Source organism: Carcharodon carcharias, chromosome 14 (genome assembly GCF_017639515.1).
Source record: "Carcharodon carcharias isolate sCarCar2 chromosome 14, sCarCar2.pri, whole genome shotgun sequence".
Classification (NCBI taxonomy): Eukaryota; Metazoa; Chordata; class Chondrichthyes; order Lamniformes; family Lamnidae; genus Carcharodon; species Carcharodon carcharias.
This window is the reverse complement of record NC_054480.1, coordinates 17,152,332-17,165,702: the sequence shown is the minus strand read 5'-3', so window position 1 is coordinate 17,165,702 and position 13,371 is coordinate 17,152,332. Positions and strand designations below refer to the sequence as shown.

General features: G+C 45.1%; 1 protein-coding gene across 3 annotated transcripts in view; it reads left to right on the top strand.

The window, feature by feature from the left end:
- LOC121287003 (protein NDRG3-like) overlaps positions 1–13,371 on the top strand; it is a 95,132-nt gene that overhangs the window by 60,599 nt on the left and 21,162 nt on the right. For all 3 annotated transcript variants that reach the window (XM_041204417.1, XM_041204418.1, XM_041204419.1), the window contains exons 8-11: positions 2,009–2,095; positions 3,143–3,199; positions 8,803–8,906; positions 11,565–11,630. In XM_041204417.1, coding sequence (XP_041060351.1) covers positions 2,009–2,095; positions 3,143–3,199; positions 8,803–8,906; positions 11,565–11,630 — 314 coding nt within the window. The remainder of the gene's footprint in view (positions 1–2,008; positions 2,096–3,142; positions 3,200–8,802; positions 8,907–11,564; positions 11,631–13,371) is intronic.

The window sequence follows — 13,371 nt, the reverse complement described above, 5'->3', positions numbered from 1 at the left end:
TTTTCTCTTTGGACTAAAAACATACAGCTGTAGAAAAGTTTCCTGAATACATTCTAGGAACTCTTGCCCCTCTCTGTCCTTCACACTTCTTCTACACCAGTCTATTTAATTAAAGTTTCCGTTATAACTACTGTATTATTTTTGCACTTCTCTGTAATTTCCATGCAAATTTGTCCCTCTACATCTTTCTCACTACTTTGTCAATAGACTACACTGAGCAATGCGATTGTATCTTTTCACTCCTTAACTCTTGCCTGACCCCTCACGTCCCCTCTCTCCAGTACTGCAATGTCCTTCTTAATCAGTACTGCCATCTTCCCCCTTTCTTATCTTTCCTGAACACCTTGTACCCAGAAATATTTAATACCCAGTCCTGCCCTTTCATTATCGCCATAGCATCATATTTCCACATGGCAATCTACATCACCAATTTTATTTATCACACTCTGCACATTCAAGTAGATACAATTAGACTTTATTACTTTTCCTCTTGTGCTGACCCCACCTAATATCTTACCATTTCCTACTTTCTCTCTTCCAATATTATTTGCACCCTGGTATCCTTCCCTAGTATTACCTCCTGGCTCCTACACCCCTGCCAAGTTGGCATAAACTCTCCCCAGTTGCACTAAAAAATTGACTTGCAAGGAAATTAATCCCCACTCTGTTTAAGTCCAACCTGCCCTGTCTGCACTGGCTGCATCTCCTCCAGAACTGACCCTAATGTCCCAAGGATCTAAAGCCCTCCTTGCTGCACCATCACTTCAGCTGTGCAGTCATCTGCTTTATCCTCCCGTTTATAAACTCACTCGTGTGTGGCACTGGGAATAATCCGGTGATTACTACTTCTGAGGTCCTGCTTGCTCATTTCCTACCTAGCTCCCTGAACTTTGACTGCAGGACCACACCTCCTCCCCCTCTCCACCCCCCTCCCTGTGTTGTTGGTACCCATGTGGACCACAACTGCTGGCTGTTCACCCGCCCACCTCAGGGTGCTCTGCAGCCAATCACTGACATCTTTGACCATGTCAACAGGGAGGTAACACACCATCCAGGATTCATATCTGTAGCTGCAGAAATGCCTGTTTGTTTCCCCAACTATTTAATCTCCTATCACTTTTTCTCTTCCAGTCGCTTCCTCCAACCCCCTTCCCCCTGAGCCAGCAGTGGTGCCATGAACATGGCTTTGGCTGCACTCTCCAGCTGAACCATTGCTTTCAATAGTATTTAGAACTGAATGCTGGTTGGAGGGTGAAATGTACTCAGGGGATTCCTTTAATACTTGCCTATTTCTTTTTGACTGCCTGGTGGTCACTCATTGCCCCTCTCCCTGCATACTCTTAAGCTACAGGAGGACCATACCTATAACCGTGCCATAAATAAATAACCGTGCTATAAATAAAAAATAAAACTCACTCGCCATTCATTTTAATATAGGGAAGATTAATTGAAATGCTTTACTGAACCCTTTTTATCAAAAAAATTGAATTTTTTAATTTCCCAATTCCTTGGACTAACTTTGTAGAAAGGGAAGCAAAACTGTGATGCTGAATGATCTTCCTGTGATGTCACAGGTTGTTGTTTCTCTCTCACTTAAGTGATCCTGAGCTGCTTCACGCTACTCCCGGTCTGCTTCACCGTGATCCTGAGCTGCGGCACACTCCTCCTGACATTGGCTGAGTACTAAATGTCAGGATGCTGGGTAGGCTCCCCCCGCTGTTCTTCATAATTATACTATGGAATCTTTTCTGTCCACTTAAAAGTACAAATGGAGTCTTGAGTTAATGTCTCATCCGAAAGGTAGCACCTCCAACAGTGTAGCCCTCCCTCAGTGTTGCATTGGCACTAGAATTTGTCGTTGGAGTGGGACTTAGACATAACCTTCAGACTCTGAAACATGTGTGCTACCTACTGAGCCACAGCTGATCCGCAAGATACCATGCAGTGTGTCCAATCTTTTCTTGAGTTGCTTCTAATCTCTAACTTCCGCCTGTTTTGTTTTGTGCAGCTGAATCATCAAAATTTCGTGGAGGGACTTGTCCTTATCAACATTGACCCATGTGCTAAAGGCTGGATGGACTGGGCTGCATCAAAAGTACGCAGGACTGTACCTTTAAATGATTTGCTCTGTGGAGCCATTACTTGCCAATATTTCCCTTCCTTTCCTGAAGAGATTCACAATCTAAGTCCTTGCTGGGGTATGATTCCCCCGACACTGATTGCCTTCCAGTAACTTCAATTCATGAGCCATCGCGATGAGTATTGGCATGTTGTTTAAGAGTGTAGTTTGCAGGGTGGTGGCTAATCACTGGGGTGAGAGGGGCACAGCTCAGTCTGACATGGGATGGCAGGAGGGATTCAGGTTGTAGCATGGGACTGAGCGTTTTAACCCAGAGCACTTGAAAGAATGACATTTACACGGCCATGGGGAAGGAGCAGTGGCAGTGAGACCAATTGGGTAGCTCTATCAATTAAGCTGCATATTCATTACTGGCTACATACAGTCCGGCTATTGATTGCCTCCCGTTTGTTTAGTTTACTCCAGATAGCTGTCGTTTTGGGGATATCACATAAGGATTGCATTGGGCTTGGTTAAGATGCATTTATTTGAGTTGAATAGTCTGTCATCAATGACTGACTGACTGTGTATACTCAGTATTAGACATGCTCTTGATTGAGGTATCAGAGGGCAATTAATACCTGTGAACTATTACCTGATATAAAGTAAAAATAGAATTACCTGGAAAAACTCAGCAGGTCTGGCAGCATTGGCGGCGAAGAAAAGAGTTGACGTTTCGAGTCCTCATGACTCTTCAACAGAACTAGGTGAATCCAAGGAAGGGGTGAAATATAAGCTGATTTAAGGTGGGGGGAGGGGGGGAGGGGGGGGGGTGGTGGTGGGGAGTGGTTGGAGGTTGGGGGAGAGAAGTGGAGGGGGGTGGTGTGGTTGTAGGGACAAACAAGCAGTGATAGCACCTGATATAAAGTGGTGATTTCAGAAAATAATGGGAAAAATAGGGATAAAAAATATTGGGATATTCTGTATTTGATGATTAAGTGCCCTGGTGCTGGTGCCTCCTGGTTTTCGGTGGTGCAGTACTTCTGTTGTTGAGGGAATAATCAGCCTCTTGTTCTCTTTCAGCTTTCCGGATGGACAACCAACCTGGATGACATTGTGCTGGCTCATCATTTCAGCAGTGTGAGTTGAAGCTGTTTGCACACTGTACTAATTGGCATCTTGTCCATGAGACCCATCTCCTGCTCCCTCAACTGAATTTCCACTAGACTGCTGACCATCCAACTTCCCTTCATGAACCCCATGATAGCTGATATTATTAACAATTCTCTCCTCAAATACTGCCCCCCTCTCCTTCAAATCTGCTGTCATCCATCCACCCACCCACCCTTCTCCTCAAAAAAACAACCCTTGACCCTTTCTTTCTTGCAAACGCAGCCCCATTTCCAACCTCTTTTTTCTCTTCAAAGCTCTTGACATGTTGTCACCTTCCAAATGTGTGCTCATCTTTTCTGGAACTCCATATTTGAATACCTGTAGTCAGGCTTCTGCCTCTGCCACTGAAATGGCTCTTATCAAAGTCACAAATGACTGTGCCTAAGGTAATTATTCTTCTTGGCCTGTCTGCAGGTGTATGGACCATCTTTCTCCAATGCTTCTCCATTGTTGTCCAGTTGGGTGGGACTGCACTCGCCTGATTCCATTCTTATCAATCCAGTCATAGCCAGGGAATCTCTTCCTGCTCCTGCGCCACTACCACTGGGGCCCCCCAAGGATCCTTGGGCTGTTCCTATTTCTTATCTACATGATGTCTCAAAAATGCAGCGTTAATTTCCACATGGACACTGACGACAACCAGCTCTCTCTCACCAACACCTCTCTTAACCCCTCCACTGGCTTTACATTGTCAGACTGATTGTGCGACATCCAGTACTGGATGAGCAGATATTTTGTCTGATGAAACGTTGCCAAAACTGAAGCTATTGTTTGAGTTCCCACCGCAAATTCAGTTCTCTAGCTACCAACTCCCCCTCTCTCCTAGCAACTGTCTTAGATTAAACTAAACTGTTTGCAACTTTGATGCCATATTTGACCCCAGGATGAACTTCCAACCACACATCTTTGCTATAATGAAAACTGCCTGTTTTCACCTCCATATCATTCATGCCCGACTCCCCACCCCCCACCCCATGTTTCAGCTTGTCTGTTGCTGTAATCCTCGTTCATGCCTTTGTTACCTGTAGACTTAACTATACCCCTGGCAGCCTTCCACATTCTACCCTCCGTAACCTTGAGTTCATCCAAAACTCTGCTCAAATGTCCTTGCTCACGCCAAATCCAGTTCACCCATCACCCCTGAGCCCACTGACTTACATTGGCTAAGCGTTGAGCAACATCTTGGCTCTAATATTCTCACCCTTCTTTTCAAATCCCTCTTGTGGCCTTGCCCTGTAATTTCCTCGAGTCCCACGACCCTCGGAGATATCTGCACTCCTCAAATTCTGGCCCCTGGAGCATCCCTAATTTTAATGGCTGCACCATTGGAGGCCGTGCCTGCAGTTTCTGCCTCAACCTCCCCACCTCTCTTCCTCTTTCTCCTCCTTTTTTAGATGCTTCTTTAAAACCTACCTCTTTGATCAAACTTTGGCCATCAGACTTAATATCGCCTTATGCGGGTTGCTGTCAAGTTTTGTTTTATAATGCTGCTGTGAAGGGCCTTGGGATATTTTAGCATGTTAAAGGTGTTACCGTTAGTTATTATCGTTGTGTAAGTTTAAGCTGTTTACTCGATGTTTTAATTAGGATTACTGCTACAATCCGATTTGCCCTTTTCTCTTACCTCCTTATTGCTCATTATGGAATTGTGAACATTGGCTGCAGCTTTTTCCATAGTATATTGCAGATATAAATAGCTCACATGTTACAGCGAGGCTTTTGGAGATAATTGGGGTACTTGTACAGTTGGCAGTGGAAGACATGGTATCCAAGTGCATTAATTTAATCTCGGCTCTCTCGCCACTAGCAGCGAAGTACTTTGAGCCATGGAAACGAGGGGAGCTGCCTCAGGGAGGAAAGCTATCTGAAGCAAGGGTACCAGATCAGGGAGGTTATGCTAAAACTCTCTAAAACACTAGTTAGACCGCAGCTAGAGTACTTGTGCAATTCTGGTCACTGCTTTGAAGGAATGATCTGATCACCCTAGACAGGTAGAGAGGAGATTTACAAGCATGTTGACAGGAATGGAGCATTTTGGCTATGAGGAAATATTGGATAGGCTGGGATTGGTCTTTTTGAAGTACAGGATGCTAAGGGGAGTTTAATTGAGGTGTATAAAATTGAAAGGGCTGGATGAGTGGTTAGAAAGGATCTATTTCCCTTAGCAGACAAGTCAATAACCAGGGGGAGTAGATTTAAAGTAATTGGTAGAAGGATTTGAGGAGTGTTTTTTTTTTCACCCAGAGGGTGATGGGATCTGGAACTCATTGCCTGAAAGGCTGGTAGAGGCAAAAACCCTTATTGCATTTTAAAAAGCACCTGGTTACAAGGCTACGGACCAAGAGTTGGGAGGTGAGATTAGGCTGGATGGCTCCTCTTCAGTCAGCACAGAGACAACGGGCTGAATGGCCACTTTTTATACTGTAAATTTTCGGCACGCTAAGGGAGGCAAAGTCCGGCTTTATTTTGTTTTCTCCTCCTCCTCCAAAGCTGAACTATTGCTAGCTGTCGAAATTGTGAGGAAGAAGATTGCCACCCATTTGACTTCTGAGAGGGGTTGTCCAGAAATGTCTCAAATAAAGACACACTAACACACTTTCAAAGAGCAGAATGGGCTGAATGGCCTCCTCCTGTGCTATGTTTCACCCTGGTCTGGGGAGTGGGGCAAGTTGATTTTGCTCTTGCAGAGAGCTAGCACAGATATGACAGGCTGAAGGGCCTCCTGCTATACTATGAGCATTCTATGATTCCGGTTACTGACCCTATTTAGTCTATTAAAAACATTTCATAACTTTGAACACCCCTTCCCTTAACCTTCCCTGCGGAGAACAATCCCAGCTTCTTCAGTCTCCCTCAACCCTGGCAGCAGCCTGCTAAATCCCATCCTCCCCAAAGCATGGAGCTCAGAATTGGACAAAGTATTCCGGTTCAGGCCTAACCGGTGATTCATAAAGGTTTAGCTTTTATGAGTTTAAATGATTTAAGTTAGTTTCAGTACAGTTCCTGAATGGGTATGAGTCACACTGGGAAACTGCCTCCAGTAGAGTTAGTGGGGGTGGGCTATGGAGTATTGTCTGCTCCTGGTTAATGGCAGTGACGGGGTTGACAGAGAACCAGCCTGGGGTTTTCATTTCCTGTGCCTCTCGCTGATTTCTGCTCCTGAAGCACAGAATGAAACTTGCAACAATTTTATCTGCTTCTTGCTGAACTTGGGAGAAAGATGTGACAATTTTCTGCTGAGAGAAATGGAGGTGGCACAATGGCAGTAAACTGGGTCCCCTGAGCTGGAGTCAACTTAATGATGAGTAGCTAAACCCCTCTGGCGAAGCACTTGCTTCAGCCAGATTTTGCTGCGATTGTTACATTAAATCAGCCAAGGTTACTTTGGTAGGTAGGGCACAGACTCCAGTGGAGAGGACACGCACCCACCCTCGTCACACCCTAGGATGCTGGAAAACCGAAGTGAAGACACTCCACAGCTCAGGCTGCATCTGTGGAAAGAGAAGCTGAGTGTTTCCGGTCGATGACTTTTCGTCAGAACCGAGCGATGTCGGAGATTTAGAGACAGTGGTGTAGTGGGGAATGTCACTGGGCTAGCAATCTAGAGGCCCAGCTGAATGCTCTGGAGGCTCATATCCCACCATTGCAGCTGGTAGAATTTAAATTCAGTTAATAAATCTGAAATTGAAAACGAGGAATGGATTTTACTTCCCCCACCCCTGCACCCCCAGGCTAGCTTTTGGCAGAAGGGCGCATGTAAAATGTGACAGGTGGCTAGCCCACTGCCTTCCCACCCACCCCTGACCTGGTCCCCTTGATACGGCGGGTGGGAGGGCGCTGAAATTGGTAGCCAATCAGCCTGCCTGCCTTTTGGAAAAACGATCATTAACGAGCAATTGAGCTTGTTAACAAGCTAACTGACCTGGATATTAAACAAAAACAGAAAATGCTAGAAAAACTCAGCAGGTCTGGCAGCATCTGTGGAGAGAGAAACAGAGTTAACGTTTCGAGTCCACATGACTTCAGAGCTGAAGAGAAATGGAAATGTAATGAAATTTATACTGTTTAAGCGGGGGGTTGGGGGGTGGGGCAGATGGAGCTGTTAGTGTACCAGTAGTGTAACCACTACCATTAACACTGATGAAGAGTCACTTGGACTCGAAGCGTTGGCTGTATTCCTCTTTGCAGATGCTGTCAGGCCTGCTGAGTTTTTCCAGGTATTTTTGTTTTTGTTTTAGATTTCCAGCACCCGCAGTATTTTGCTTTTACCATTAACACTCCCTTTGCCCTTTAGTTCATGACATCTTTGTCAATCCCTCCTTTGTCCCACCCCAGTAAAATTCAGCTGGCAGTGTTCAGCCGGCAGTGTAAATAATGATGACCATGAAACTGTCATCGGTTGTTGTAAAAATCCTATTGGCTCGCTAATGTCCTTTAGGGAAGGGCATTTGGTGATGGACAATAAAAGTTATGATTTTAAACAGATAACATTGTTGTTAAGCGACACATCACCCAGAGGCACTTTAAGCAATTAACAGTAAACCTATTAAAAACTCCAATGACGCAAGCAGACGAAATGCCTGAGCTTGAAATTATAGCTCAATCTTTGTCTCCGATTTCAAAAACGAGGCTAGATTGCATACATGAGAACTGATAATTTGGTCTTTGCACCTCGGGACCTATAAACCAGCCTATTAAAATCTGGAAATGGCCTTGTCATTGTGTTGGCTATGCAAATTTTTTTGCTCTTAAAGAGGGAATAATTTCAGATGGGGTGTGAAAGACCAGGTTTCTGATGAGAATACTGGCCAAACCCAGTTGAACAGACCTCTCCCAGGAGGAGAGCCAAGTGATCAGCAGACCTACCTACCTATTGTTGTTACTCTTGTTTTCTTTTAATTTAAGCAGCCTGCTTTGTGAACAATTCACTGAATGAAGACCTTTAAATAAAACCACAAAATGCTTCAGCCGATCAGGCAGCGTCTGTGGAGAGAGAAACAAAATTAATGCCTCAAGTCTGTGACCTTTCATTAGAATGATTGATTGTGACGAAGGGCCATCGATCTGAAACATTTATCTGCTTCGTCAGAGCTGCTGCTGGCCTGCTAAATGTCCCCAGCATTTTCCTTTACTGTTTGATTTGCAGTATTTTGTTTTTGTTTGAATGGTCAAGCTGTTCAATGTAAATCATGGGGATGGCTAATGGGGGTGATAATAACAGTGCGCATGCATGGTATTGGCAATTAGGGTGTGTGTGGGATGGGTGAAAGATAACTTGCTATAATTGCTATGACTTGCTCATGCTATAATTAATTAATTGCAGTACCACATCCATCAGTTAACCTGCTAGCCAGTCTGCACATACCAAGCTCCCACAATGGGCAATGTGGTCATCTGTTTATTGATGTTGCGTGAGGGTTAAATGTTGGCCAAGAGCCCAGCAGTTTTGTGCAGGGAAGTGGACTGTGCTCAGTACTATCTTGTTGGTCATTGATGGGCACAGTTTCATTTTCCTAAGGTTAACCAACTTTCTGCGTTTTCTCCTCCTCCCTAAACTGTTGCCACTATAGGAGGAGCTGGAAACCAACTTGGAGCTGATCCAGACCTACCGACTTCACATCTCCCAGGACATCAACCAGGAAAACCTTCATCTCTTCGTCGACTCGTACAACAGGTAGAGATGGCTTTAGAGAGGGATATTCTGGTCTTGGAAAACTAGTAGCCCTGGAGCGGCACTATTGGTTTTAAAAAATACATGAAAATATTCACGCTTGGCTCACCCTGTGCAATAGATAGCAGTTGTCAATATTAACCCTCGCCTTACCCAATAACCCATTCCTTGCCAAAAGGGCAGTGAGTTTAAAGGATTAAATTCCACCTTTCCTAATGCCACAATAAGATTATTCAGAGAATTGATCAGCCAGATCCGGGGCTCAGGCTCAAATTCTGTGCTGATAGCTATGCGGATAGTGCCCTTAGGTTACCAGGGATTGGGGTTTCTGACCCTGGTTGCTCATCCTGCAGCCCTGGCTGTAAGGTTCTACTTTTGGATGCTAAGGTGAGCGTGCATTTCAGCATCTGCCCATGACGCCTCGCATGCTCGAAAAGCCCCCGGACGCTCGTTGCCATGTGCCGTGTGTGAGCAGTGCCCACCTGAGTAAGGTGCAGGGTGCCCATACCCTGGCAGGGAGGCCTCTTCCTGAAGAAAGGAGGGTGGAAGATTGGCAAATTAAACGAAGCCCATGTGTGGCCTCTTGTTCGTGCAGATGGTACAAAAGCAAAACTCTGTTTCTACTTGAGCATCGTTTGGTAGGGGTGGGAAAGATGAATCCTTACAGCAAGAGGACACAATGCTCAGACCAGTCCCTCTGTGATGCAGTGTTACTTTACCAAGGTGCAGAGTGCTGAGGTGGGAGGGGCAGTCAGGACTTTGCAAGCAGCAGAAAATTGGACTGTATGTAACTTCAGTAACCGTATAATCATTCATTCAGTGAGGTAAAGGAACCGATTTGGAGGGTTCTGAGCAAAAATCAAGATAGTAATAGAATTGAACCTGCATTTCGAATGACTGTTTCAATTAATACCAGAACAGATCATTGTGTAGATTGTGGTTTTACACCTGTAGGGCTGGTTCTCAAACTCGCGCTCCTGTTGAGGCAGCTAAGTCCCAAGGAAATGGAGAATGAATGTTTTCTGGCCTGTTCAACCTGCAAGCGTGGCTCCCTTTTGGAAGAGTGAGAGGGTAGAATTGTTTTTCTGTATCGCCCTTGAATTCTTAATTTAGTAAGCAGAAAATGTTTTTGTCTCAGGATAGATGCACGGTCAGCTGTTTGGGGTGGACAGGTTTACAGAGAGTGCACTTGCAAGAATTCTTGATCTACAGAGTCGAGAGGAGCCTGATGTATTTCATAGGGGTGTTTTACATGGATTGTCGGAGACTTCTATCAAATATTGGTCCCCTGCCACTCTTTAGCCTCCCCTCCACCCCACCCCACCCCACCCACTACTGCTTCATGGGCTCAGAAAAATACCACCTATTCCAAATTGTATAGCCTGAGTGACGTTCCCTCTAAGCTGTGTGAAAACCCATGCACTTAATTATTACTGCTGTGCACATGCTCAGTGACTGAGAGCCTCTCAGCCCTAAACAATAAATTAAAAATAACCTCTCGTGTAACGTGCTTCCTGAACCATCTACTTGAGGTACGTTCCATAACGATATGTTAAAGATTTATAACCTGGAGCAGGATTTTGCCAGTAGCAGAGTTTCTTGCCCCTCCACCCTAGCAGTCAATGGGAAATGCATCCCCTTAATTGGCTGGAGATGGGACTTTTGGCCATCGCTCCCAGGCAGATGTCCCACCTCCGAGGGTTGCCAGCCAATCTGACTCTAGTCCTGGCAACTCCAGTGTTCAGTCTGCAAGTGGTCTCCAGGTTTCTAAGTCCCGGAGTCCAGGACCAGGTAACTGCGTTGGGTGAATCACGGTGGGGAGGGGGGGGTCGGGGAGAGTGATGGTGGAAGAGTGGGGTGGGAGTCTAGATGGAGAGACTGGGTGGTGGGGGTGGTCAGGGTAAAGGGATGGACCATTTTGGGGCGGAGAGAAACAATGTGGAAAAGTGCTTTCCCACCTAATTTACTTTATCTATTGGCTCTTTGCAGCCAAGTGGCTGCAGGATTCGATGGAAGGGGAAGGTGAAAGGTAGAGACTCTGGGTCAAGGAGCAGCTGGCTCCTCTGGCCAGGCTGTAGCCAAACTGCTTCCTGGCTCCGGGTCTATGATCAACGAAGAGGTCGCTGGTCCTCAGGTCTTGGACTGGGGCGTGTTCTGCCTCAGCCGGTGACATTTTCACAGAGGAAATGACAGTGCTGTGGATGCTAGTCCTTTCCCTGGGCTTTTCCCTGACCTGTGACCCCCTAGGAGAGTGAAATGCTGGCTGAAAACACCCAAGGGCTGATGGTGAAGGGAGGCACCAACCCCCACCCCCTGATTAATGATGACTTTCTTGCCTGTTCTACTAAATGATCTGAGGCATAGTCCTCGGTCACTTGTTTTTATTTTGTTTACAGCGTAGTGATGGAGTTGATAGAGGGACTTGAGAAACTTGCTCCGCAGAGGGACTTAGAACCTGCGGCTATATTGTGACGTGGGAGGTGGCAAAAGTAAATGGGGAAGTGTTGACATAGCAGTTTACAATGGTAAAATTCAACACATAGCATGACCAAAAATTGTGACAACAGGAAGTAGGGTTTGTGACTTAAAGTGCAAGACTTTGTGTTTAATTGGAGTTGAGTGTGTAATAACTTACGTGCACCCTTCTTTATCCCATTACAGCCGTAGAGATCTGGAGATTGAACGACCTGCTCTTGGTGTCAATGAAGTGACTGATAAAACTCTGCAGTGAGTAACTTTTAATTGTACAAATTAAAGTTAAGTGTGTACAGGTGTGTGGAGGATGCTCATTATGCACGTATAAAGGGACACTTATTGACACTGATCGTAAGTGGTAGAGTTAGGGGTTATATATTTTTAATGTCGCACTTTGTGATCTAAACTGAGTAAAGATTGACCTCTGGTCCCCTGCTTTACCAACTGGCTGTAAGAAGTTTAGTAACAGCAGACAAGGGCAGCAGACACATAGGAACGCCACAACCACCTGGAAATTCCCCTCCGTTGTAATGTGGCCTTCTCACCTATTTGTAACAGAGTTGATCTGCAGACAACTTTCCAGTGGAAACATGAGGTTTATTTACAATACAGCCAGCAGCAACTACATGTGTACTTTCAACTCCATCTCTATCTCTACACTGCCTGTGGAGGTAGCCCCGTGCCGCTAACACGTTGGTTTACACAGATCATGTGATCTTAAGGCAGCTCACCACCACCCTTTCAAGGGCAATTAGGGATGGGCAATAAATGCTGGCCTAGCCAATGATGCCCACATCCCATGAATGAATTTTTGGGGGAAAAAAGCAACTACCATTACCAAAAAGCTTTAAGTTATTCCAGTTAATTATATGCTGGAATCTCAGAAGTACAATATCCACTGAAAGCCTGATTATAGCTTGAAAAATGTTATCTTTCTTCAATGTTCATACTCAGTTGTGGAATTTTTTTCTGCAGTGAAATTGTATCTCGAAGCCCTTTTATCCAGTTGTATGTGAGATGCCAACCTCCACAGGAACATAGCAACTGTAGTGTTGTGTTTGAAAGGCAGCTCGGAGCAACCTCTACACTTATCTCTTCAGAGTCAGGGATTCCATGTCTAGGGCCATCTAGTGATTCACCCAAATGGTTATTTAGTCTGGACACTGAGTGCTAGTAGTCCAGTTAATTTGGAATGGGAGCATGCATCATTCTTCACAACCTCGGTTAATAGTTTCCCTCCATCATCACCCATCTAAGCTTGGGTTCCATACTCTCACTGTCCCAGATTAAATCTGTTGGACCAAAAGTTGAATATGCAATATTCCTGCTCTGTATGGTTAAGCACCATGCAACTGAGCTATCAGGAAACTCCAAGAAATGACTAACATGATTGTCCGTTCAGTACGGCAGTGGGTGTATTCCAAGAACCGTTGTGATTTAATTCTGTATTTTAGTTTTGATGAATTAATAAATAAGTGACTAATAAATAAGTAAACTAACATAACTGAGCCTCGTGTTAGTTTGTCAATATTATAACCCAGGGTAGTTATAGGAAAATGCTGTTCATCTGAATAGCTGCATCATCTTAAATGTAAAATTTAGAATTGCACTTTTTCATCAGCAACCTCTGCAACATTGCTCACCTCTGCCCTCCTTCACCCTCACCAGCCACCGAGCCCCTTGACCATACCTTCGTCATCTCAATGCCTGAGCTCTCCAATGCCTGATCTCTGCCAGCCTCCTGAGTTCTGTTATCTACAAAACTTCAATTCATTCAAAGCTCGACTGCCAGCACCCTATCCTGTCCTGATTCTCGCTTCTCTCGGACCCCTGTCCTCACCAGCCTCCATTAGCTTCCCCTTCCCCAGTGCATTGAATTCAAAATCCTTCTCCTCGTTCTCAAACGTTTTGCCTCTTCCTACCACTGCCATCTCCTCTGACCATATTAACTAGTGTTAGTCTGTTCTTCTAATTCTGATTTCACTAGCACTTG